Here is a 27,655-nt window from a genome sequence, read left to right on the forward strand (position 1 = left end):
TTGCTTTGTCATTATGGAGTATTGTGTGTAGATTGATTTATTCCATTTTAGAATAAGGCTGTAACATAACTAAATGTGGAAATAGTCAAGGGGTCTGAATACTTTCCGACTGCACTGTATTACTAACAGTCCAGCTTAATATGTGAACGGCTGTCAAGTGATGCACCATCTGGTGAAATCTGGGTTGAATTGAGCCAGTCACCTGACGAAGTCGTGAGGTAGCAGCTCGCTACTCAGCCCCATGGCCTCCAGGACATCATCCCGGATCTGTCTCAGGAGCATGGCATCTGCCTCAAAGCTTTCTGGGTGGGGGTCGCGACCTTTGTCTGTACGGAACTTCAGCAGTACTGTGGGAAAGAAGAGAGGAACAAACGGAGAGAACAATAGAACGAGTGGTGGAGAAGTGCTGGAAACCATAGAAGACACACAGAGGAAGCTCTGATTTTATGGGTTACATTGCTTCATATACTGAGCTACGTTTCCATACGACACAGAATATGTTACTAAGGAAATGTTGGTGGAGTTGTGATTCTATCACTTGCTGGAATGACACTGGCTGGCAAAAAAAAAAGTACAGAAAAATGGAAATACTTCCAATTACATACTGATCATCTTGTGGAAACAGTGTGCAATCAGATCTTTATCTGTGTTGTACCACAGACGATTGACAGTGGCAATCAACGCACCACAAGTGTTGCGCCAACAAAACTCTTCATCTGATAATGGCTTTGAATGAAGAGCAGTTTTTGATCAGTTTGACAGGGCCGTGATCAGACATCTATGACTCATGTCCTTGTCCTGTCAGCACGCGCCACTAGTACTACACCCATCCTGTGTGAGACCGTGGGCAGATGTGTCAATATGAGCAGGATGTGGTTTGGAGTCGGAATATTACTAAAAGGGAAATAATAAAAAGGGGAGAGATGGACGTACCGTTGCAACGGAGACGTTTTAGATTCTAAACCCCCCTTTAAGCCTGGCAGCTCTACTCACCCCCTCAGTGTTAAAACAGGTGTCAGAACTTCCTCTCTTTAGCTGTCCATCAAACACATCATGGAGCCCAGTACGCCCACGGCTATTTCCACTAGAATGACACCTCGCACGCTCGCAAAAAAATAAAATAAATGCATAAATCACCATCACATGAATCATCACCCTCAACTAAATATTCTCTCACCCATTGAATTATCTCAACCTGGCACAATATGTAAGTGTACAAAGACATCTGTGCAAAGTAAACATTGTCTTAAGAGAGTAGTCTGGAACATTCTTGATTAGATTCAAACAGGGATGAACCAAAAACAACACATTCAAATTACATTGACTAAATCAAAGTTGATGGAACACAGTCCTGTGCCCCCCACGCCTGTGCTGCCTTCCATTCCTCCAGAGGTGTTATGGTTGCATACAGTAAGCTAACCCCCCACCCCTGACCCCCAGAGGAGCTGTAACAGAGGAAGCACCACTTCCTCAAGAACAGCTCAGTCGAGAGATACCACAACGTCTAGACCTAATTATAGAAACACAAATGCTGTAGGACAGCTCTGAAAACGACAAAAACAAACAAAAGAACAGCTTCTTTCCTTTCCGGCTGTTATATTAATATTAGCCAAACAACAGGGGCAGGATAGAGTTGCCAGCCTTGCGGGGGTAGTGTGGTGCCTAGCGGTTTGTCTCTCTGTTCTAAAGTCACACACGACTGGCCATGGATGTGATGGAAACAGAGCCATGTTAAGACGGTCTATGAAGCCAGCTGAAGGCTAATAAAGGGACCATATCAGACTAGAAGGAACAGGGTGCAACACTACAACAACCAAAACAGGAAGGGGGGGGGTAAGGTGGTGGGCGATATCATTGGAGCTGCAGGCGCTCACGTGTAGAGGGCATCAATCTATAGCTTCACTGTTTCTTATGACAAAAAAAAAATGATGTGATGGCAGCCAGTTAGTGATCTAACTCTCTTTTATCAAATAGATATTTATATCCAATGGCTTTGTGGAATTATTGAGGCGCAGGTACCGTGTAGCAGGAAGTAGTCCACGGGGGTGCGCTTCAGGCTGCTCTTGGCCTTCTCATTGGTCCAATCCATTTCCAGAGCCACTTTCAAGGAGCAGAAGCTGGCCGTCTGTTCAGTTGGGATAGAGAGAGTGCCAAAGGGCAAGGAACATGCCGTCATTAGATATGGAGGAGGAGAACATTCATTACATTGATAAAACACTAATTGAGCTATTTTTATACAACGCTCACCTTTTTGATCATGGTGGTCTCATTGGGGTCAACCTTTGGTTTCTTGGCCTCAGGTCCATCATTGGACTCGTCTGTTTTGGGCTTGACTACTTTGGGCTTCTCCCTGGACGGGGGCATCAAAACATGGGACAGATGAGCATAAGTATAACTGAGGATTAAATCAAGACAAGTAAATTAAACAGACACTCGACAATCACACACAACACTCACTCAACATAGTTGTGCTCCTGGCCAAGGTCGGAGAACATGTATCCGTGGTAACCAAAGACATCGCCACAGAAGACCTTGATGTTGTGCTGGGCACAGAGTTGGTCCACGCGCACCATCAGATCCCTCGAGCAACCTGTCAGACACACCTGAGAGGAACAAGGGAGGGGAGGACAAAGTCAGAGAGAGCAGCTAAAACTACAACTCCCATGGTGCTCATTACACCGCATGACCAAAAGTATGTGGACACCTGCTCATTGAACATCTCATTCCAAAATCATGAGCATTAATATGGAGTTGGTCCCCCCTTTGCTGCTAGAACAGCCTCCACTCTTCTGTGAAGGCTTTCTACGAGATGTTGGAACATTGCTGAAGGGGACTTGCTTCCACAAGAGCATTAGTGAGGTCGGGCACTGATGTTGGGCGATTAGGCTTGGCTCGAAGTCTGCGTTTCAATTCATCCCAAASCTGTGTGATGGGKTTGAGGTCAGGGCTATGTGCAGGCCAGTTCATTGACACCGATCTCGATAAACCATTTCTGTGTGGACCTTGCTTTGTGCACGGGGGCAATGTCATGCTGAAACAGGAAAGTGCCACAAAGTTGGAAGCACAGAATCATCTAGAATGTCATTGTATGCTGTAGCATTAAGATTTCCCTTCACTGGAACTAAGGGGCCTAGCCCGTACCATGAAAAACAGCCCCAGACGATTATTCCTCCTCCACCAAACTTTACAGTTAGCACTATGCATTGGGGCAGSTAGAGTTCTCTCGGCATCCACCAAACCCAGATTTGTTCGTTGGACTGCCAGATGGTGAAGCGTGWTTTATCACTCCAGAGAACGCGTTTCCACTGCTACAGAGTTCAATGGCGGCGAGCTTTACGCCACTACAGCCGACACTTGGCATTGCGCATGGTGATCTTAGACTTGTGTGACACAACAGACACCCCGTCCTTCTGACACAAAACATGTTCAAGTAAACAAAATCTGTTATTCTGTCGAAGAATCGACTAGTTTGTTTTGGCCAGTGTGTTCTATCTGAACAGGGTGGGGAACAGAAGATTGGCCTTAATAAAAAAACTGACCCGCGGGCTGGGTCCATCTTATCCTCCAGACCAAACCCAGCACACTCCACACTTGGCTAGAGATAAGGGGCTGTCTGGCAGCTGACGGGCATCTGTCTGTGGCATCCCTGCAATGTACACGCTGGTCCCTCCCGGAACACAAAGTACCACAATGTTGGGAGGTGCCAGCATTGAATTCACTACAGTGTTTTACCAGTGTTTTACCAAGGGCAGCTGATTGACATGTTACTGCATGGTTGAAGTTGTTTTTAATTGCTTTGCCCTTAGCTAATGAAGACTGATAAACTAATCATCAAAGCTGGGTGCTTGATGCCTGAAAAATGGACCGGAGATCTTCCTTGAACCACACACCTCAACTTCATATGAAGACGGTCTTATGGTGGAAGGGAGGCCCTTACAGACTATTATAGAAGTCCTATTGGCTTTAGTTGCCGGCTACAAAAAAGGCAAGCCCTCTGTTGTGGTGACAGACACTGAGGGAGACCCTGGCTGGACATGTTGGGTTACTGCTGCAGTTCATTAGATGGGATTGGCAGAGGGAACTGGGAGTGCTGGTACTGGCAGGGACAAGGACTTTTAACAGCCTGGCCAGCCTGTCTGTCTGTCTGTCTGTCCACAGAGCCTCCCTCCTTTTGAAGGAGGCGTGCAGCTTGAAYGCCTCCTCTCGATGGCCTCCGGCAAGGGCTTTGTGAAGAGGGACACTGAGCKGGATTGTTTGAGAGGCGAGGGAGTGAAAAGGAAGCGAGGAAAATGGGGGGGGGGTGTTTAGCTTATCTGTACAATGGAACCTAACGGAGAATGGGTCTAGTAGGAGGTGAAGGGAGCAGTGAAGTGACAGACATGCAGAGAATGAGTGGTTATGACAGACTCAATGAGAGTACATGAGTGAGAATAGGGAGAGTATACCAGTGTTCTGAGTGAAGTAAACGAGTAAGTTTGTTTGTTGTGGGTGTGAATTGTTGCCTCAAATGATCTCTAAAAAGACAAAAACACCTACAAACTCTCTCGGGATCAAAGCTATAATCCAGACATATCAATCCCAAAACAGGGTGACTAAAAAGAGCAGTCCCTTGTCATGCATTCCAGCAAATTTAAACCAGTTCCAGTTTCCCAGTGCTGCGCCACACAGACAAGACATATCCATAGCTAGCAGATAAAAAAGGCTAGCAGTCTACAGCACAGCCCATTTCGTCTCCCCCTCCTGCTGAACTTCCATTAGCACTCCCCCCGGGACGCTTCCGCCGTTTCTCCACCACAGACAGACTGGGGAAGCTGCTTGTTTGCGCTTTGAAAATCCATGAGTATCTGATGAGGAGTCTCTTCAAAACCCCAACACTATATGATTGAGAGCAGAGCACATCAGACAGCTTGCTTTTCAGTGTGTCTGGAACCAAACGCCACAGAAAAGCTACGTTTCTACTTGTTAGCTGTACAGACATAAGTTAGATAAACGTATTTATCTCCTAGCTCGAGTGTCTTTATTTTTTTATGTTATTTTTTCCCCCCTACTGGCACCTGTCAATTCCCTCACTCCGTCAATTTATAAATAATATGTACATGCATCATAAACCCATTTATCTACTTCCCCAGAGTCAGATGAACTTGTGGATACTATTTGTATGTCTRAGTGCAGTTTGAAGGAAGTTGCTAACTAGAGTAAGCGCAATGACTGGAAGTCTATGGTAACTGCTAGCATGCTAGTAGAGTAGATACCATAGACGTCCAGTMATTGCGCTAACGCTAGTTAGCATTGGCTCACAAAACTACCTAGAACTTCCTTCCTATTGGATGAAATAAAAATGGTATCCATGAGTTCATCTGACTATGAGAGTTCATCTGACTATGAGATGCAGTACCTTAGACCTCTGCGCCGCTCGGGAGCACTTATCACCAAGTTCTACAAAGAAAGATTCCTTTTGTGAACAAAGTGTAACTACATGCAATGGAACTCATCATCAGTGAAAAACAGCTTAAAATCGGCCTCCCGAGATGCGCAGTGGTCTAAGACACTGCATCACAGTGCTAGCTGTGCTACTAGAGATTCTGGGTTCGAGTCCAGGCTCTGTCGCAGCCGGCCGCGACCGGGAGGCCCATGGGGCGGCGCACAATTGGCCCAGCGTCGTCCAGGTTAGGCCGACAGTCTCATTGCGCACTAGCGACTGGGCGCAGGGCACGCTGACACGGTCGCCAGGTGTATGGTGGTTGCCAGGTGTATGGTGTTTCCTCTGACACATTGGTGCGGATGGCTTCCAGGTTGGACACATGGCTCTCTACCTTCGCCTCTCCCGAGTCCATACGGGAGTTGCAGCGATGAGACTGTAACTACTACCAATTGGATACCACGAAATTGGGGAGAAAAAAGGGGTGAAAAAATACAACAAAGAAACTGCTTAAATCTGCAGAAGAGAAAAAAAATCTGTGCAAAACAGGTGCTATACTGGTATTGGTCTGCTGCCCAGAGCAACATGTAGTAAGACGTATGGTGTAAATGCACCATCTAGTGGCCATTTAGGGTAACAGAAAATAATGAACAAAAGTAATCTTGACAATAGGCCAGCCCTGCACTACTGTACTCACTGCCTCAAATTGAAGGAAGAATTTGTCTGGTTTGGTCTCCACCCTGTCTGTGTCTGCCTTCACCTCCACCATGGGGTTGAGGTACTGGGCTCGCTCCAGGGAGGCCTGGGCTCGGTTCTGGCCCTGAGCAGTCACTGGAATCAGAAACTGGGCCCGGCATGACTCCTCTGTCACCTGGGAAGAAAGAGAGCAGAAATAGTTAGTGGTTTGTAAAATGTATTTATATTCTCCTGTAATTTTCTCAGTGTTTCATCCCACCATTAGCCTACTTCAGAAGGTTCCCTCTCACCTAGCCTCTGCCGAGTCCCCAACAACCGGATGTTCCGGTTTTCAGGGGGAATGGAAAGAGCCTTTGACGCAACTTCCACTTTTGGATGGTAACAAGGTAATACTCCATCTTAACTCCTCCTACACATTTACTGGATTGGTTGGACAGTGCAAAAGAGAACCTCCCCCAACAGTTTTTCCTTCTCATCAAGACCAGTATGTATTGGATCTAGTTTCAGGTGTTTATTTTACACCTGTTACACCCCCCCCCCCCACACATACACTTTGTGTATTGTGGTCTGTACCTGTTCGTGGTCCAGCAGGGTCAGCCCCTTCACTCCAGCCAGGATTAGATTTTTGGCCACCTCAGCCCCCAGGCCCCTGAGGCCCACCAGGAGCACACGAGACCCCCGCAGCCTGGAACAGAAGCAGATTACCAACACCTTTATTAGCTATGTGGCTCCATCATACAATATGGGGTGGAAAGCCTTCAAGACAAAACATGCATGCTTTGTGCAGATTGATAAGTTATGTAAACATAAACATTTGCAGTGTTTTCCAATCCATTCTTGCTGTGGGATCAGGGAGTGCATATTTGTTTTAGCCCAGTACGAGCATATCTGATTCAAGGTATTGGTGATTAGCTGGCTAACGTTAGTTGGAGAGTTGAACCAGCTGTGTTAGCGCTGGGCCAATGCAAATTGTGCACCCCAGGAATGGATTGAGAAACATTGTAAAGACTGTATATCATGGCCAAGTGTGTGCATAGTTCAAATTTGACATTTAATGCATTTGTATTTAGTACTGACAAATAATAGGTTATCTACCTACAGAGACAATGGACGCTAACGTTAGCTAATAGCTACCTCTTTTGTGCATCCAGACCCCATAGTCGGATCTGCCGGTCATACTGAGCCGCTTCTTCCTCGCTAATGATAGATTCCTCCTTCTCAATCATGTCTATCATCTCAAACTGGTTTATTTGTCTAGTTTAACAGTAATGGGATTAATATTTCCCTTTTTAGATTCGGGGAGAGTACCGCTATCGCTGATTTGAACGGACGCTGGATGATGACGTTGTCTTCTTCTTTGGTATTATGGCGGTCCGCAAACAAATGTTAAAGGCGCATGCCGCCACCTACTGTATTGTCTGTGTATCAGCTTACTATTCTGTAGTGTGAATTCATTAAACTTTGTGAAAAAAWTCCCCTACCTACTAACCCTACACCCATTAAAACCTAATCACTATTCCATTACTTTGGTCCTATCTGATCCTGCACCAGGCCAGCAGACTGGGAGTACGGGACACTGTCGTTCAAACACCCTGTAACTCTTCTGCAGTAAAATCTTGTACGCCCAAGTGCTTCTCTACAGCTGCCACCACAACATCTATCCTCTGTGATTTACATTCCATTCCTGCCATACAGTTGACAACCATGGCTATGAACGCCAAAAAAAACAACCTTACTGAAGCACATGTTATTCCTATCACTCTCTATTGACCTCGTCCTACTCACAGGGATCCTCTTAGGATTCCTCACCCTGCCCTTACCAAAAAAAATTGCAGTTTTGAAACTGCAGTATAAGTGCAGTAACTGCAGTCGACTGTGGTACTTTGGACAAAGTAATTGCGATGTGTACTGCATAGTGCACTCTAACTGCAGTTACACTGCAAAATTACTGCAGTAAAAGTGTTCTTTTGGACACAGTACTGGCAGCATACTGCAGTTATACTACACTCTGACTGTAATCGTTTTCCGTAAGAGTGGACCCATCTTCCTCTACTACTCTGCACTACTCTGATCCTGGCAACCTCAACCTGCCTTTCTCTCAACAGACACCTCTGATCTCCAGCACCATGGGTACCCCTAAAAGTTGACACACACACACAACCTTTTCCACCGATACTACACATTCCTTTGTCTTATGTCCTCCTGCACACTTCTCATATCTAGGAATCTCTCTCCTACACACTGTTCGGGACAAAATCTCTCCCGATATAACTGACACATCCTAACTTGAATTTATCTGGTAAAAACTCTGCATCAAAACTCAGTAGTACAGACAGTGTCTACTCTGTTTCACTACGCACTCCACAGGATCTGCGTCGCACCAAACGGTGAGCGTTACTGACACCAGGAATCTTCAACTTCAGTTGACCCTCCTCAACACTTAACGGCACTCCAGTTATCACTCCTTCAATGGCACCCTGTTTTCCGGAGAGGAACGCAAGTCACAGTTCTTCTCCCCAGTCACGTGGTGCGGAGCGCACGCTCCCTCTGGACAGCAGAAATGAAAATGTTTTCATATTTTTTCTCTGACCGTCTTCTTACCGACCTCAATGGGTTCCCCTGACTCCATCTCCAAGTCCGGCAACCATTCGAGCATACACGCCATCTTGCCTCCCCAACCARTACACATTACTGGGGGGTGAACAAATATATGACCCTGTGTCAGTTATTAGGGGCCTTATCAGACCAGAGCTTTCAAGACATCTGTTGAGAAGTATATAATTTAGTTGCCTAATAGATCAGATTGTGATACCAGCTTTCTGCTTACCTGGCTACCCAAACGCTACGCCACGCCCACGGACATTATTTCTTCTGTAGCGAACATAGAGCAGCGTAAAAATGCAGTTTGAGTCGTCAGGCAAGCTTTCTGCAAACACAGTCTGAATTAAAGCACTGCAAAAACTTGGAACGTTTCTTTACAAGCCAGAATGTTTAATAAAATTGCATTTGAACTTGTATGTGCGGTTGGTACTTATTCGGGTAGAAATTTGAGATAAAAAAATATCCACAGGACAGTATTATTCACCCGACCTTTTAGAGTGATGGTACTGCCTTTGAGATTTCTATCACCTGGCACATGCACAAAACCATGTAAATACCTGCAAGACTTCGGTTAGTATGCATGCATCACATGGATGTACTACCATTTAGTGACTTTATCAAAAGAATTGGCCATCTCCTGATTATGTTTTTCTCTCACTGTAAGACATATGCATACCAGCCAGTGGCGATCAGTGCCATTTAAGATGAGGGAGGACRATTTTTTTTCATGAGCATGGCCTTATTTCTATTAAAGCATATTGGATGACTGTCATTCATATTCCATTCCCCCAGTTCAATGTAACAGCGATATGTTTAGTCTAATACATGGTTTTCCCTATACCCATCATGCGGTTGCTACAATCTAGCCTATGAATGACAGTTTACAACGTAGATGCACACAGGTCGAGAGACAAATTTGAGGTAAAAGACAGTGACACATGGACAGACGTGACATTCAATATCGCCTTGCACACTCTTGCCTGCATCTAGCTGATATAGGGTGTAATCATTAGTCCAACAGTAGCAAACAATAGTTWCTATTGGACAAATTCAGGTATGCTTATACCCATTTTGTCCAGTTTGCTTCCGTTTAAGAAAAGTTTCAGCAGAATCGGCGGAATGAATACACTGCTGATAATGCGTAAACACAGTTCACTTTCATAGCAGCCACATCGTACTCCTCCTCACATCCATGCGCTCTCCTCCTCTCACCTCTTCCCTTCGCTTATTTACATTTACATTTTAGTCATTTAGCAGACGCTCTTATCCAGAGCGACTTACAGTAAAATGCATACATTTTTATTACATTTTTATTTTTATTTACATACTGAGACAAGGATATCCCTACCGGCCAAGAGCAGACGCTCTTATCCAGAGCGACTTACAGTAGAGTGCATACATTTTATTACATTTTTTTTTTACATACTGAGACAAGGATATCCCTACCGGCCAAACCCTCCCTAACACGGACGACGCTATGCCAATTGTGCGTCGCCCCACGGATCTCCCGGTTGCGGCCGGCTGCGACAGAGCCTGGGCGCGAACCCAGCCAAGCCTGGGCGCGAACCGAGAGACTCTGGTGGCGCAGCTAGCACTGCGATGCAGTGCCCTAGACCACTGCGCCACCCGGGAGATATGTACTTCAATGCACAACACACCTGTGACCAGGCGAAAAAACCTTTTCAAGCCGAACCCTACATTGTTGCCACCATATAAGCTAAAGTAACGTCATAGTCAGCATAGCTAATAGAACTAACGCGTTAGTAAACCCGCTACACTCATGCAGTAACGTTACAGTGTAGTCAGCAAGCAGTTACACCGGCAGGCCCCGGTGGCAATACATTTGAAAAACCAAAAGCTTACCTTGACTTGGAAGAGTTCCAGTGTTGTTTTGGAAAGTCATAGCCAGCTAGGTAACATAGCATCCCTCTGTTTGAGCAGGGTGTTTCAGTAGGCTAAACTAAACTAGCTAGCATTTTCTAGCTAAGTAAGTGAAAAAAATTACTCTCTCTCTTGCTTCTCCTTCATTTTGGAAGAAATTTGTTCAACTACTGTCATTCTCTCTCATTGAGTCAACTACTCACCACATTTTATGCAGTGCAGTGCTAGAACCATGAGCCTCCTAGGTTTTGAATGGAAGTCAATGTACCCAGAGGAGGACGGAAACTAGCTGTCCTCGGGCTACACCATGGCTCTACCCTACAGAGTGCTGTTGAGGTTACTGTAGATTTTCTTTGCAAAATAGTGTTTTAATAAATTATTTAGTGACGTGATTATATTTAGTATAGTTTTATCTAAAAAGTATAACTTTTTAAATGTTTAAAAATATATATTTTGATAAAATTCACTGAGGATGGTCATCCCCTTCCTCCCCTGAGGAGCCTCCACTGATACCATCATAGCATGGGCCTACCAACAAAAATGTAACAGTGGAAGAAATGTATTTATTAAATTTTCACATGCAGTGCTCAGACATTCTGTGAGAGGAAATTACTATTCAAACATGAAGCTATTACATTTGTTTACAAAGTTTCCTATGGCAACAAAAACATGAACAATGGAGCCTATACCTGGTCTTTGGTTTTTATTTTATTGTGATATGGCAAAACAGTTGAACCAATCAATCTAATTAATTAAAGGTTACTGATAAGTTGAAATTTGACTGTGGCTTTAATCGTGAATTATAATTAGTACAGGACATGCACTAAATACACAGACTAGGGGACACACGTTGCCGTCCACAGCTACCACCAATAGTCATGTCATGGAGAGGGAACTGAGGGCCAACTATCTAAGAGAAAGGTGAACTTGTTCAAATTATTGGGCAAGCAGAAGAATACCTCAATGTGCCCTAAAATCCAGACCCCTTGGCTGCAGATATTCATAGACCTATGCCAAAGAGTGCTCTTTGACAACCGATGAACTAAGAACGCTCGGGTATTTCAGTGCCAAACGTATGAGAACGTAATGTTTATGTCGTCACGTTCGGAATATCCCGCCCCTTCTCTTTGGAGGAGACAGCCATTTTAAGTGGATGAGTTTCATTTTACAGCGCAACTGTAGGACGGAGAACCTCAGGACACAATTTCTACCTATTTCTCTAACAACTGTTAGTGGGGAATTGACTACTATGAACTGAAACTCTTCCTAAAACCATTAACAAGTACTGTAGATCCAAGTTAAGTGACGCATAAGCCAGTAGAGTTGTAATTTTTTTTGCACCTAAATGTAGCTAGAGGAAATGGCTGTGGAAAGCATGACTGTCCATCCAAACTCCCCAACAACAACCAACCACGAACACAGTCTTCTCACTGACGAAAGGTCGAGTAATTCTACAATCATATTTCTATCAAACTATTTATTTGTCCTGTGCTTTTTAGGCATAAAAAGCACGGGTTTCTTTTTCATTTTTTTTCYTTCAAAGGGATTAAAGTCGCCTTTTTCTGGGGAACAAGTACAGAGGTAACGAACGCCATCTTGAAACGTTGCTCAGCGCAAACTGGAAGGTCAAAAATGAACATGGGATTTGTTCAGTTTGAATAAGTATTTCAAGAAGTTATTTTATGAAGAAATGACCATCAGTTCAAATAACTGATCCAGCAAAGTTGCATCCCCATCAAAGTAAAGACCGAATGAAGAAAAATAGAGGATATTTTTTTGCTTGCTAATTGTCCACCATTAACTTAACTAGCTAAAATTAATTAATTTCTAAATATATGTCCAATTATCTAGATGTCCAAACGTTTTTGAACACAAAAGCTTTGCAAAATTACATTGCAAAGAAAGGCCTAGCTAAGGTTCCAACTCGCTAGCTAGTTGGCTAGCTGGCTTCCCTTCGTGAAAGAAAAGGCAGTTTGCAAACTATCCGCCAAGCCAATAGGGCGAATTAAATCCGTTTCCTAATTAATCATTCCATTCTAGGTATTTCAGGTCAGATTAACGACTTGATTGTAATTGATTTCATTAGACAGTTGTTGGAAATAGTATGTATTTCCTTTATTGGCACTCCAGCTAAGTAACGACGTGGCTAACTAGTTACGCTAGCTAACTACGCAGTTTCTTTTTTGATAGCTAGCTTGCCAGACCAATCTAGCCAGACTAGCTAGTAAACCAAAGGCCGCCATTGTGCCTGCCTTTGTAGCAACTGGCTAGTTGTGTTGAAAACATTTGTCATTGGAATTGATGCAAATGGTCACTTGTCACCCAGTAGACCGAGCCCTCTTGAATCGGTGAATAAAATTAATTGCTTCTATTAGCTAACTATGAAGTTAACTATTGGTCCACAGGTTAACGTTAATAACTAAGCCAACTAGCTAGCTATTGATAGAACATTTAGTCACTAACAATTAAGAAATTGATACAATTCCAAGGCGTGAAGTTGATCATACTAACTAGTCAGCAACAATGTAACCAAAGTGATTGCACAATTATTTTATCGTTCTCATCTCCACTTGGAATGTGTTTGTGCCACCCATACAAAAAGTAATTACTAAATCTGTACATGAATGGATTTTCTTCCATCCATGTTCAGGAAAATTGCCTAATTTCGTGCCCCTATAAAGTTTCCCCCTTCTCTTCTCAGGACAGACTGCTATTTTACTTTAGATTGTTATCCCAAACACCCACCAAATCCCAGAACTGTGTTGAACGTTTGCAAAGCATTTCAGATGTCTAAAAAGTGAAGTAAAACACAAATGTTCCCTATTTAGTTACCTGATTGCCCTGTCTGCAACATTCATYCCCCCCCAACAACCCAAGTTATAACATTCCACAAACCCTAATAATAAAGTGGGGAGACCACTATTATGTTCCAAAAACTTTTTGGGGGTCATACCAGTGCTTTTGAGTGCAGAATGTGAAGAAAACCTCTCACAGTAAGTACTTCCCATAATTTTGATAAAGGCCCATTGTTTGTAGTTGAATTGATTATTAGGGATTATTTATTTTTTATTAAGATGTAATCCTGTTGTGATGATGCATGAATAGTGTTGTAAAATGTATTTGTAAGCGAAAACGTGAGTATACATTAGTGATTGTACCTGGTACTCTCAGTATTAACTCAGTTTATGCTCTTGGAACCACATAGGGTGTGTCCAGTGCACACACACAACTTTATAGCAACAGTAAAGGTCTTGTTTGATGTGTGATTATCCAAGCCTATCCTTAGATTGCGGATTATTTATTTTTATTAGGTTTATATTTGGATCCAAGTGTAACTTTTTTCCCTGTTAATAGTTCCTTGGCATTGTTCCTTGGCGTAGAGTAGATTAGAGCCTTATCTAATTGGCAGTAGTGAGTGCTATCATTTCCTGACTCGTCTGTTTGCAAAATCGTTGTGATGTAGGCTATAAAACCCAGAGGAGGCTGTTGACCGGTGCTTTGCATTTGCTATTTCACGCATTTGTCAGGAAATCTAACCAGCCTGACTTTCATTTTCATATACAGTACACCCTTTATTACCGTAATGTTAATAAACCAAAACCCTTGTAATCTCAGTTTGAAATAGGCTACTACATAATGTTGTAAGAATACGTTTTCATTCAGTACAAGACAAGATAGGGTTTGGCCAGACCCTAACATCTCTTTGCACAGGCAAATGGTTAGGCATACTCCCAGCCAATGGGAGTGGCACACCTCTGTAGAAGTATACGTTGGCTTGGCTGGCATCTGAACTGAGCAAAATCATGATAAAGCGTTTTGCTTGTCCACAGAATCCTCAATACTTGTACCTGGCACCCCACTAGGGAAAGGGGCCAGGAGTCAGAGCTGTGTCAGTAGAGCCTTTGTTCTGTGTGTGCCCATGTCAGTCTATAGAACCCCCAGCAATGCAAAGCTCTGCGCTCATCAAGAATGGCCTCCCTGTGCCCCTTGAAGGACGAGTGTTTGTGTGACTGCCATGGCRGGTCTTGATTTAAGGGTAGGCTGTGCTGAGTTAAATTATGTGGACTCCATTGTTTTAGGCCAGGTTGTAAAACCATGCCATTGACAATGAAGGAAAAATAAACTTTTAGATTAATTTGGTTTATTTAAGAGTGACTAGAACTATATGTGGTCCATCTCTGGCTGAGAGTAAACTTAGGATAACTAAACGTAAGGAGGAGCAGAAAACGTAAGACCCAGAAACCCTCTGGCCCAGGAGGAAAGTCATGTCCTAGATAGGAAGTTAGTATGTTGAGGATGTGGTGTGGACCGTGTGGTGTGAGTATAAAGAGAGATCAGTTGACATTTTATTTGTTTCAATTGGCCTATAGGCCTATGTCCACAGATTGGGTCTGTATGCTCAGAGTATAGTCTATTCTATAGCCTACATCTAACTCATTGTTTTACTACCCAAACCATTTCTGTGTACTTTGGCCAAAAGTCAATTCTATTCCAGTCTGTATTTCAATAATAAAATAAAGGCCTAACCTGTACCATTTTGAAATTAGGCTATACCAGACACTGAAAGTAAGGCTGTTACTCAAGCCTGCTCTGATCAGTGTCAGCAAATATCTGTTAACTCTGTAGGCTGGACTCGATGGCTAAAGTGGGGCTTCAAATGGACATGGTGGTCATATCCTACTTATCACCACCACGCCTGCCTTATTGTCACGGCAGTGTATTTCAGTAATTAATGCAATGGTGTCTCTGTTTGAAACTACACCTTGAAAGCTGGCAAGGGGGAAAAGTATCTGTTTCTTGTTGTCTGTGTTCTCTAGTTACATTTAGGCCTAGCTATTCCAGTTGTAATATAGTTTTGACCGTTGTGGTTTTCTGTGTAACGTTTGAGATTTGTATTGGTTGTTGGTTAAATATTTTTAATCTCCTAAGCAAGCATATTGCATGCTGTTGAGGACTGTTGAGAGATGAAATTGACTGGTCTTCACTGATAAATAGCAGACTGTTTAAGATTATTTTGACGTAAACACTTCTGTCTCCCTGCACAGGAATGACTAACTCGATTTAGTGATGGGCCTATTGCTTTCAAAATGTCCTTGACATAGTGTTGTATGTTGATGTTGAATCCACCTTGCGTAATGAAAGCCAACGGATTGCCCATGTCCAGTCCAGCAAGTTGGGACCTACTGAATCGCCCTCCCCCAACCTGTTACATCATAATAGTTGCATCACTCTCAACTTTTCCCAGTCCAGAGACAAAACAGTGAAGCTCAGTGTACACACTACACACACATGGAAATGCTGTTCACAGAGAAACTTGCTGTTACTGATTGCTGTCCCTTATATTAACTGCCATATCATTTGTTTACCACAGAGCACACCCACCTTATCCCTGACCCCCTCACAATAACTMGGCTTGTTGTGACACAGAAATAACACACAGACTTTACACCCTAGCAGTCCTATCTCCAGCATGCAGTCAGTAGGCCTATGCCGATGTGGTCAATCTAAGAAAAACATGATCTGGCCCTCTTGACTCTCTCAGCAGACACAAGGTCCTTCATGTCACCCGCAATAACAGCCAACCCAGTCACCCAAACACAACACTCATAACTCATCAGATTGTTACAGCAGAGCAGCCKACGTTGTGTCATGGTTTGTGGGTGAACAGTGGTGTGACTGTTTGACGAGTTCAGACAAACGCCGCTCTCAGACATTGTCATAGGATAACAACAGCTGATTGGCCCTGCGGATAACCGTGTTATCTCCACTGTCAAGACAAACGTACAGAAACACACAAGGAAACGGCATAATTAGCGACTGAAACCTACAAATTGAATTACTCGAATTAGAACATGAGGGAAGTGACTCGCTCGGACTATACAAGTTATCAATATAAAATGTGTAAAACGGGTACACCTGAGATTCGCAATGTTACCTCTACCCATGAAAAAGTAATTATCCAAATTCCCAAACTAGCATTCGCGGTTGTTAATGCCATTTTATTCCACTGTACTTTTCCCCAGACAAAAAGCTTTGATCCCTTATTATTATAGTCTAGTGGTGGTGTCTAGAAATGGAATGTTCACCACCCAGGAACCCTCTACCTGTCACATACTGGGAGTCCAAACATGAACTACGCGGATGAGACCTGAGTGTGGCTTGAACAGCATTTTGATATCCTGTCTATCTGTCCTCTGTTTGTCACAGGCGTGAGGATGGTGAGTTGGAAGAGGGAGAGCTGGAGGATGATGGTGGAGAGGTGGAGGTGGCAGAGGAGCCCAGCACCGGGGGAGGAGGAGAAGATGGAGGTGAAGGTGAAGGAACAGCAGCAGCAGCAGAGGCGGCCCCCCCAGAGAAAACTCACCGCAGCAAAGAGCGCCACGCCAGCGGCGATGAGAAGGATGACGAGAAGGCCCGCCGCCACAAGAGGAAGAGGAGAAAAGAGMGGGAGCGGGAGAAGGAGAAGAGGAGAGCCAAGAAGAGACGCAAATCCAAGCACAAAGTAAGAGTGTGTGGTTCACTTCCAGCTCTGTTCTGGCTGTCATCGTCCTATACAGACCCTTCAGATCAGGGAGGTTATTGCTTTCTTACTGTAGTCTAAAGATGTTTCTAAGTACTTTTTCACTCAACCTATCCCTCTTTATGTGTTGTGTGTGTGGTGTTACAGCGTCATGCCTCCTCCAGTGATGACCACTCAGACTTTAGCGATGACTCTGACTACAGCCCAAGTGAGAAGAGGAAGTATCGGGACTATAGCCCTACGTACCCCCCTTCTGTAAGTTACCCCATGGCAGTGCTCTAAATCACATGATTGAAGATACTTGCTGCAGAGTTGCTAAACTGTTTACTACCATGTAATCACAGTGGTCTAACTGATTGATTGTTTCCCAGTCCCTTGGAGGTTACCCACCAGCGCCGTCCTCCGGCCACGGTGGCCCCATGCCTAAGAAGGGCAACTACGTAAAGATGGACAAGCAAGGCTACGGGGGCTACGGCGATTATGAAGAGGAGAACTACGAGGGAGAGGAGGACGAGGAGATGGGCGATGAAGACTACGATGACTTCACCAAGGAGCTCAACCAGTACCGCAAGGCCAAAGAGGGAGGCAGCGGCGATGGAGGTGGAAGGGGCAACAGTCGTGGGGGCAGAGGTAGCAAAAATGGGGTCAGAGGTGAATTAAACAACCTTTACTAGTTTGCTTGCAGGTCCCTGCGTGCCTTTCATATGCTGACACAAGGTGCTGACAGTGTTTCGTTTTCTTTCTCCACAGGAGGTAAAGGTCGTATGAAGAACCAGCGAGGTCGAGGAGGCATGAGAGGAGGAGGGCGTGGAGGTAGAGGAAGAGGAGGGAGCAGGGGTCGGGGGCGAGGGGGCAAGATGGGTGGAGACAACGAGGACGGAGAAGGGATGATGTACGGAGGAGGAGGAGGAGGAGGAGGAGGAGGAGGAGACGAGATGGAGGTGAGTCAAAGACAGTCATCCTCTGGCCCCAGATGCACAGACAATGTGAAATGATCTATCAATCATACTGGTGTGCTGCCAAAGCAGTAAAGTGCTGAAAATCTCAGGAAAGTATATTCTGGTTTCTGAATTGTTCCTCATCCAGTTGATGTTGTGTTCTAGTATGGAGATGATGACTATGACCTGTCTCTTATACACATCTAGATGTGTATAAGAGACAGCAGCAGCAGAGGCGGCCCCCCCAGAGAAAACTCACCGCAGCAAAGAGCGCCACGCCAGCGGCGATGAGAAGGATGACGAGAAGGCCCGCCGCCACAAGAGGAAGAGGAGAAAAGAGNGATGACTATGACCACATGGGTGAGGATGACTATGATGAATACTCTCAGTACAGGAAGTCCAAAGACCGTGGAAGGGGTGAGTTGGCTGTCAGAATTATTCATACTAAACAATACTTAGCTACTGTAATATACATACTAGGTTAGCTGTTCTGATGTCCTTCCTAGGTAAACATGCTTTGCACCCGATCCAAAATGGTTGCCTGTCTTGTTCCATTGTAGCCCACTGATGAAGTGTCTCTCTCCCTGCTCCAACCAGGTGGCAAAGGTGGGCGGGGACGGGGCCGTGGGAAACAAGGGCGTGGTATGAACCGGGGAGGTCGAGGGCGGAACCGAGGGAGAGGCCGAGGGGGCGGAGACCAGGGTCACGAAGAGGACAACAATGGAGACATGGGGGACATGGGGGTGAGAATAAAACCAACACCTTACAGACCTGCTCGCTTCTCTGAATGAATACTCAACCTGTACAAGTTTCTGATAACACTCTAAAACTAGTAATCCTTGGAAGACCTCACGGCCAAATAGAACCTGTTTGTTTGTGTTGTGGTGCAGGATGGAGGAGGAGGCCAGCACAACAAGCACCAGGGGGACAAGCACCAAGACAAGAAAGGGAAAGCTATCTGCAAGTACTACATGGAGGGCCGCTGTACTTGGGTAAGAAGGAAATCATGGAATTTGAGCGGAGATAATGTTCTTGCCAGGCATTCTCAATAGAATGTCAAATCATTCTAACATGTTACCGTCAAATACTTTAAAAAATCTTGTCAAAACGTGATTTTGATCGTTTTATCGCTTTGCCAACTTTCCAGGGGGAACACTGCAACTTCAGCCACGACATTGAGCTGCCCAAGAAGAAGGAACTCTGCAAGTTCTACATCACCGGCTTCTGCGCACGGGCTGAAAACTGCCCCTACATGCATGATATCCTTTACCTGCAGTCCACTTTGTATCAGATAGGACATTTCATATATGTTTACAGCTAGCATAACTAGAACGGCCATACTAGTTGTCAAGTTTAGTAGCCTATATCAGTGCTACCCCTGGGACACTTTTTTAATATCGGGCCTATATGGCCATGAGACAGTCTTTGAGTGAGTTCAGTCCATCCAGGCCATCCATAGTTCTTTAACTCGCCAGCACGTGATTTCCCCTGCAAGCTGTTCCACACCACCGGGAGCTGTGTGAATGGAGACGAATGCATGTTCTCCCACGAGCCTCTGACCGACGACACCCAAGACCTGCTAAACAAGGTGAGCCGTCCTCAAGTGGATTTAGACACYACCTCTGTTTCTTTAACGCTCTCACACTTTCACTCACTCTCTTCTCATTTCTGGTGTTTCTTGCTCTGTCTGTGTTAGTCTGTTAACCCCTTTTAACCACCTTTTCATCTCTTGTGTTCCTAGATGCTTGCGGAGGATGCCGAGGCTGGAGCTGAGGATGAGAAGGAGGTGGAGGAGCTAAAGAAGCAGGGGATCAACCCCCTTCCCAAGCCTCCTCCAGGGGTGGGCCTGCTCCCRACACCGCCCAGACCAGGGCCGCCTGACAACTCTGGCTCTGGGGACTTTGGACCTCCTGGACCACCACAGGGCCCCATGTCCCCCAACGGCCTCCCCGGCCCAGGGCCTACCCAAGGGCCCGGTCCCTGTCCTGGCCCCCCTCCCCCCTACCCAGAAAGTGGCTCCTACCAGGGCCCTCCCAACCCCAAAGGTCCCCCACCACCATCCATGGGCCCCCCACCCCCCTGTTCCGGCAATGGTGGGAAGAAGATCCCCTCACTGTTTGAGATCAAGGTGCAGCCCACGGGACAGCTAGCTCAGAAACTAGCTAATCACAGGTGAGCTTTTCACATCCATCCAAACCTATTTATGTGGCTTTTATAGTTTGAGTATGTACTAGGAACATGGTTAACCTCAACAATCCTTCTCTCTACAGAGGTCAGACCCCAGGAACTGCCACAGGCCAAGCTGGCGCAACTGGCCCCCAAGGGCTCCCCGGTGGGCCAGGTGGGCCTCCGCCTCGGTTCCCTCCCCCTGGCATGATACCCCCAGACATGTCAATGGGTCCTCCCCCCATGGGCCCCGGAGGACCCCCCATGATGCCAGGCTTTGGCTCAGAAGGGGGGCCCATGATGCCCCCCGGACCTCCTCCAGGGGGTAACTTCTTTGACAGCTTCTTCAACCAGCAGCAAGACACGAATATGGACGGGGTGGTGGAGGAAGGTAAGCTGAGCTGACAGCGTATCACATAATGAACGAAGCATACAGTCACTGTTCGCATCAGAGACTGTTGGCCCATCCAATATAATTTCAGATTGAATCTAAACCTGTGCTGTAATGTGTCTTGAGTGTTGTAGTTGTCAACCCTCCTCCTGTACCTTCCAGGTGATGACTTCCAGGGCTTTGGAGGGATGGACAAGAAAGAAGGAAGAGGATCGGGAGGAAACCAGAGCTCCATGGGAGGCCCAGACATCCCCGCAAACGGAGGCTCGGCCAGTCAGCAGGCGGGGATGGGCATGCCCGACTTCCTGCCGCCGGCCCAGCGCATGCTGTTCCTGAGAATCCAGCAGAAACAGCAGGAGGATGAGGAGAGGGCCAGATTGGCCAAGGGGGGAGGAGAGAGGGATGCGGACGGTACGCTCTTCACACACACTGTAGACCAGAGGCAACATACGTTCAGTGTTTCATCAAATCACTTTTTWATATATTTTTTTTATACCTAAAGGGGTCCTAAAATTCTAAATCAAATATCTAAATGATCCTTGGTATAATCATCTTAAAACAATTCCATATGTTAGCTTAGTAGAACCCCCCCCCAGGGTTAGACTCTAGGGGGTTAAAAAACACTCCAGGCCACTCAACAAAAAAAAATGTTATTGAATAGGATATAGAGATAGGAAAGATAGAGGAGAGTTGCTGAAGTGCTCCACCAGTCTAGGCCACCCAGGCCACTCTTGAATGTCTAAAACTAGATAGAATGTACAGTCTGTTAAAATTATAATGGACCTATACGTTTTCAAATAACTGCCCTTCCCCTCGATCAATTTTGAAATCCCGATGTGGCCCTCGAGCCGTAGACACTGTATTGCTGTCTATTTTGCTTAGACACTAATATAATGGCAAGCCAGCACAGGCAATAACATAAGCACTTCTCCTGGGCCTGGTAAACCTGGCATGCACCACCATGGGAAATTACTGCAGGCACCATCTCAATTCTCCATAGACAAAACAAACAATTCCCACTGACACAGTATAAACAGTGTATTGGCAGTGCAAACACTTCAGAACTATGCAATATTGATACAGACACAATATAAATACTGGCTAGAGGTCGCACTCACCCGTATAGGCTACATAGAGCGCATAAAAAAGGTTGAGTCGAGTGCATAGGCTTTGTAAACCCTGGCTTGGTCCCTGGCTGGGCCCTGGTCAAAAGTAGTTCACTATAAAGGGAATAGTAAAGCTAAAGCTAATGGTATGATTCATAAGTTGTACGGTTTTAGCCCCAAAAAGTGCTTGCTTAAGTCCGTGGAAAGTTTACAGTGTTCCTGTCTCCTTTTGTTTGGTCACAAATGTACACTACTGTTCAAAAGTTTTGGGTCACTTAGAAATGTCCTTGTTTTTGAAAGAAAAGCTATTTTTTTGTTGATTAAAATAACATCAAATTGATCAGAAATACAGTGTAGGCTTTGTTAATGTTGTAAATGACAATTGTAGCTGGAAACGGCTGATTTGTTATGGAATATCTACATAGGTGTATAGAAGCCCATTATCAGCAACCATCACCCCTATGTTCCAATGGCAACGTTGTGTTAGCTAATCCAAGTGTATCATTTTAAAAGGCTAATTGATCATTAGAAAACCATTTTGCAATTATGTTAGCACAGCTGAAAACTGTTGTTCTGGTTAAAGAAGCAATAAAACTAGCCTTTGGACTAGTTGASTATCTGGAGCGTCAGCATTTGTGTGTTCGATTACAGGCTTAGAAAGTACTTGCAAAACACCAGTCTCAACGTCAACAGTGAAGAGGTGACTCCGGGATGCTGGCCTTCTAGACAGAGTTGCAAAGAAAAAGCCATATCTCAGACTGGCCAATAAAAATACATTATTAAGATGGGCAAAAGAACACAGACACTGGACAGAGGAACTCTGCCTAGAAAGCCAGCATCCCGGAGTCGTCTCTTAATTGTTGATGTTGAGACTGGTGTATTGCGGTTAATATTTAATGAAGCTGACAGTTGAGGACTTGTGAGGCGTCTGTTTCTCAAACTAGACACTAATCTACTTGTCCTTTTGCTCAGTTGTGCACCGGGGCCTCACACTTCTCTTCTATTCTGGTTAGAGCCAGTTTGCCCTGTTCTGTGAAGGGAGTAGTACACAGCGTTGTACGAGATCTTCAGTTTCTTGGCTATTTCTTGCATGGAATAGCCTTCATTTCTCAGAACAAGAATAGACTGACGAGTTTCAGAAGAAAGTTCTTTGTTTCTGGCCATTTTGAGCCTGTAATTGAACCCACAAATGCTGCTGTTCCAGAAACTCAACTAGTCTAAAGAAGGCCAGTTTTATTGCTTCTTTAATCAGCACAACAGTTTTCAGCTGTGCTATCATAATTGCAAAAGGGTTTTCTAATGATCAATTAACCATTTAAAATGATAAACTTGGATTTGCTAACACAACGTGCCATTGGAACACAGGAGTGATGGTTGCTGATAATGGGCCTCTGTACGCCTATGTAGATATTCCATTAAAAATCAGCCGTTTCCAGCTATAATATTCATTTACAACATTAACAATGTCTATACTGTATTTCTGATCAATTTTATGTTAATGGACCMAAAAAAATTGCTTTTCTTTCAAAAACAAGGAAATGTCTAAGTGACCCCAAACTTTTGACTGGTAGTGTATATGTATCCCATGGAGGAAGGAAATGTCTGTATAACACCGTTGACCCTCACTGGAACCCCTCAGCAGAGTCAACGTCCTCTGGGCTGTGGTTGCGTATGGATCAGATTAGGGACTCCAATTGGCCCCTACACCCTCGCTAGGTGGAGCTGTTGTTGTGTGAGATACTTTACTAATTATCTTGGGCACTGACATTGATTTAAGTCAGGGTTCCCCAACTGACGACCCGCAGGCCGATTCTGGCCCGCGGGTGTACATGTGATTGTATACAAATGTAATTAAGGTCTGAAATTATTATGTTTTAGTCAAATATTATATCTGTTTGGGCTTCTTGCGGTCAAATTGCAGTCTACAAATTATTTGTAATTATGTTCCGGCCCCCAACCATCCACTCCAGAAGAAATTGGCCCGCGGCCCTGATTGTAGCTGGTTTTCAGTAGGGATGTGACAAATGGACAATTTTGCTTAATGTTTAAAACAGATTTTTTTTTCGGTTTTCCATTAAAACTATAAGAAAAATATAATAAAATTCCATTTCAATGCAGAATAATGGTCCTATTATGTATGTATGACCACTTGGGAAGGGCAATGAAGTCATATCTACCGCAGTCATATACCCTTATAAGGGCTACGGCTGTAAGGGTATGCTATGGCTGTAAGGGTACACTACGGCTTTTTAAATGCCAACACGAAACCTTCTCTGGAGATAGTTTTGAAGCACCAGTGAACAGGCATTATACTTCTCTGTAAAGGAACTGTTAATCAAATTATCTTGAGCTGCCTGCACGCAAGACCACTCTCCTACAAATGTACTTTAAAGCTGAAATTCCGTGACTTAACAAGACATTTAGTAGAAAGAAAACATCTTCCACTAGGAATCGACTACTAAGATTCAGTATTTTTGGAAAGGATGAGACTGATTAGTTGCCGTATTTCCGAGAACACAAACACTCACATCTTTCATAGCGAGCTAGCCAGGGACGGATAGAGAGAGGAGGGGCACAGTATAGGCAGGTCAGCCAACAGGCAGACAGTCAGAACTGTACACTAGGCCTATCTACCGGCAATCAAAAGCTGTATCTCCCAATGGAATGTTGTGCCTTGAAATTTCTTGGCTTGCAATGTCTCGCAACCTCAGTAAAGCAGGGCCTGTCAACAATGAATAGGCTAGGATATTCTACATGCTACAGACCGAAGACATTAGCAAAGAGAAAGAGCAGGCGAGCCAGCTGCACTGTGATAAAAATTGTGGGGGAAAAAACATTATTCTTAATGTTAAGGGTCCCAAATTCGTTCACACCCCTAGTTTTCGGTGGTTGTGGTTTCTGAACTGGTTGTGGTTTCTAAACTGGGTGTCATCACTGATTCCTGTTGCTTTATCTCCTAGGTGACTCAGCTAACTGGTACTCCAGTGAGGATGAGGATGGAGGCGGCAGTGTCACATCCATTCTGAAGACGCTCCGCCAGCAGAGCCAGGGACCCCCCAAACCTGAGGGTCCCCCCAGCGACCCCCGCCTCCAGAAAGGCTCCCCAGCGCACCCCCCCATCCGACCGGCGGACCCCCGCCAGGGGGACCCCCGGCTGGCTCGTGATCCCCGCCTCTCCCGGGCCACAGACTCTGCCCAGGCCTTGGACTCTCCCAACCCCTCCTCGGCATCCACTGTCACCCCTGCAGACCCCCGCCTGGCCCGGCTCGCTACCGCCACCCTCACCCCCAAACCAGACGCCCCCCTGGTGTACAAGCCCCCGCCCCTCACGGCTCCCCCTGCAGAGGAGGAGGAGACAGAGAGGGTTCTGAGGGACAAGCCTGTGCCCATCCCCCTGGACCCCCTTATGGGCATGGCCCTGAGGGACCCACGCTCCCAGCTGAAGCAGTTCAGCCACATCAAGAAGGACATTCTCCTGCACATGCCCCCGTACGCTAAGACAGTGACATGGAACCCTGAGGACCTCATCCCCATCCCAATCCCTAAACAGGACCTCCTCCCCCTTCCCCCAGGCATCCCCCCTGTCTCAGCCCTGGACCCCCGCCTCTCACGCAGCCAGCAGCGGATCCACACGGCCCTCCCCCCTACCCCACCCATCCCTCCCTCCTTAGAACCCCCGCCCCAGCCTCCTCCTCTCCCAGACTTTGAGCTGCTTCTCGCATCCTCAAGACTGTTAACGCCTCATCCAGCCCCTCGCAGTCATCTCCTCCTCTCCCCCTCGTCCCTCCAACAACCCTCTTGCCGGCGCCTCCTGCTTTGTTGCCCACCCCTGTCGACAAGCCCGTCGATCCTCGAATGGCCCGCAAAGCCCCCGCTGACCCACGGCTCCAGCCGCAGAAATCTGCCCTGAAGCAGCCTTCAGAATCCCCTGTCCCCCCTCTGACGGTCTCCCCGGTAGCCCCTCCACCCACCGCCGGTTCCTCCTCCCCCGCCATCGCCCCCTACGACCCTCGGCTACTGTCTGCAGGTGGGGTAGGCCGTGGAGGGGTAGCGGGTGCAGTTGGTGGCAGCAGTGTGCTGAGTGGGATCAGTCTATATGACCCCCGGACTCCTAGTGCAGGTAAACTTGAGGGCCCTGGTGCCGCCACAAACACAACCCCCAGCAGCGGCCCCACAGAGCCCAAACCTAGTGAGGTGGCGCCAGCCAAGCTCAAGGCCAAGGAGCCCCTGTTTGTCCGTAAGTCTGCCCTGGACCAGCCGGAGCCAGAGAAGAGCAGCGAGCAGTCCACTGACCGCTACAACAGCTATAACCGGCCCAGGCCCAAGCCTGCACCCTCGCCGTCCACCGGGCCCCCCGGAGGTCCTGCTGCCTCTGGCTCCTCTGCGGCCGGACAGGGTCCCCCTGGTGCTGCTGAGCAGGCCCCGGCGGGTGTCCACAACCTGCCTGTGTCCTCGCTCTTCACCATGGTGAAACAGGCCAGCAAGCCCAGCGGCTCCGGCAGCCCCTTTGGTGGGAACAGCCCTGCCCAGCCTGGCGACACCACCACCACCACGGAGCAGGACAATGCTTCTCTGAAGGAGGTTTTCAAAGGCTTTGACCCCACGGCATCACCCTTCTGCCAGTGATATCTGAGCCTATCCACCTGGCTGGTCGAACATTGTTTTAGACACGAACACTGAACGCATCAGCAAGGAGCGCACTGAGGCGGGAGCCGGACTGGCCACAGACGGTGAACGTTTGAACGTGTTGGTCAGGCGTCACACCTGCAGTGTTTGCTAATGAGATTCTATAACAGACTTTGGGGCGGGGAGGGAGGGGGTGTGGGAGGGAGGGATATGTTGGAGTCTGGGAAAGAGAGACCTCTATTTTAAAACAAACAGATGTATAAATAAATGTATTCCCTTTATGAGAGTTCCTCCCTGCTTTAAGAGAAAACAATTGTTGGACAACAGTAACATAAGAGTCCACAGATTTAAATGGGCTGTACTTCCTCATTTATGCTCCTCCTAGTCCTGTTCATTTTCCTTTGCATTTGTTTGTAACTCCAGTCTCCAAACTCTCCCTTTATCAACTGTTCTGTTCTGTCCCATCCCACCAACCCTTTCAAGTCACTGACTTCCACTGTCGCTGTGGGAAGAATTTTTGTCAATCATTGTATATTTTCTAGTCCAATCACAGGCTAAGAAAACACATAGAGAACATTTACTGCCAATCCCTCTGCCTGTAGCGTTATAACAGTATATTATATATGAATACAACTCTTTTGTTTGCTTGATTTGAAGTAATTTCTTTGCTTGTCTATCTCTTATCTGTCTGTCTTTCTCCTCTGTCGGCTGTCTCTTCTTTTTAAATATTTGAGCCATCTGCTCTTTCAGCACTGAGTTCTCTCTAGCCTCTTCTGTCTGTTTGTTTGTTGTGTGTCGGGGTGAAGCCTATGACTATGTCGGCCATGTTGGTCCCACCACCCCACACACCCCTGCTTGAGGTTCCACTCACACCTCTCTGCCACTGAGTCAGAACTGTACAATTGAAAACCACAACTGTCATGAGTGTCCGTCTGTCATGTGTGAGATATGATCATTTTAATTTATTTTTTTATACTTATGTCACATGACAGTTAAATCAAATCTTTTGGTGAGACTGACTTCCCGCCTGCATTTAAGTGCGATGCAATCTGTAACCGTGAGAGGAGAAACAGACACTGACATTCTTGTTTTGTTGAAGTTTCAAACAAATAAACTCACTTAATTCTGTAGAGGTATGAAGTCTGGGGTGACCTGGCTACACAAGTGTCTTTTTTCATTGTTTTCCCTTTGCAAAAAGTGACTGCTTTGTAAATTGAACAGTGTCCTGTTTGATGAGAGGTACCATTTTGTAACCGTTCACTGTAGGGGAGGTTAAGTATTTAATAAAGGCGATACGTGATCAACCAGTAA

The 27,655-nt window shown here is 45.9% G+C and overlaps 2 protein-coding genes across 5 annotated transcripts in view; one reads left to right on the plus strand and one right to left on the minus strand.

The window, feature by feature from the left end:
- The window catches only part of sae1 (SUMO1 activating enzyme subunit 1), a 15,404-nt gene extending 4,530 nt beyond the window's left edge, over positions 1 to 10,874 (minus strand). The window contains exons 1-7 of one of the 4 annotated variants that reach the window (XM_023966767.2): positions 10,801 to 10,874; positions 6,689 to 6,800; positions 6,117 to 6,290; positions 2,458 to 2,603; positions 2,248 to 2,350; positions 2,020 to 2,125; positions 203 to 347 (exon numbers count right to left, since the gene is read on the minus strand). In XM_023966767.2, the coding sequence (XP_023822535.1) occupies positions 203 to 347; positions 2,020 to 2,125; positions 2,248 to 2,350; positions 2,458 to 2,603; positions 6,117 to 6,290; positions 6,689 to 6,800; positions 10,801 to 10,805 (791 nt within the window). In that variant the 5' untranslated portion in view covers positions 10,806 to 10,874. The other 3 variants (XM_070434071.1, XM_023966766.2, XM_023966768.2) reach the window with 3 other exon arrangements.
- An 848-nt stretch (positions 10,875 to 11,722) lies between these two features.
- On the plus strand, positions 11,723 to 27,655 carry zc3h4 (zinc finger CCCH-type containing 4). Its single transcript, XM_070434073.1, is given in 15 exon segments — positions 11,723 to 12,037; positions 16,805 to 17,099; positions 17,265 to 17,372; positions 17,489 to 17,768; positions 17,868 to 18,062; positions 18,386 to 18,472; positions 18,653 to 18,798; positions 18,946 to 19,047; positions 19,203 to 19,314; positions 19,534 to 19,643; positions 19,797 to 20,227; positions 20,326 to 20,612; positions 20,775 to 21,023; positions 24,679 to 25,428; positions 25,431 to 27,655. Coding segments are annotated over 15 exon segments (4,146 nt in total). The 5' UTR covers positions 11,723 to 11,957; the 3' UTR covers positions 26,345 to 27,655.

This window comes from Salvelinus sp. IW2-2015, linkage group LG22, assembly GCF_002910315.2.
Source record: "Salvelinus sp. IW2-2015 linkage group LG22, ASM291031v2, whole genome shotgun sequence".
Classification (NCBI taxonomy): domain Eukaryota; kingdom Metazoa; phylum Chordata; class Actinopteri; order Salmoniformes; family Salmonidae; genus Salvelinus; species Salvelinus sp. IW2-2015.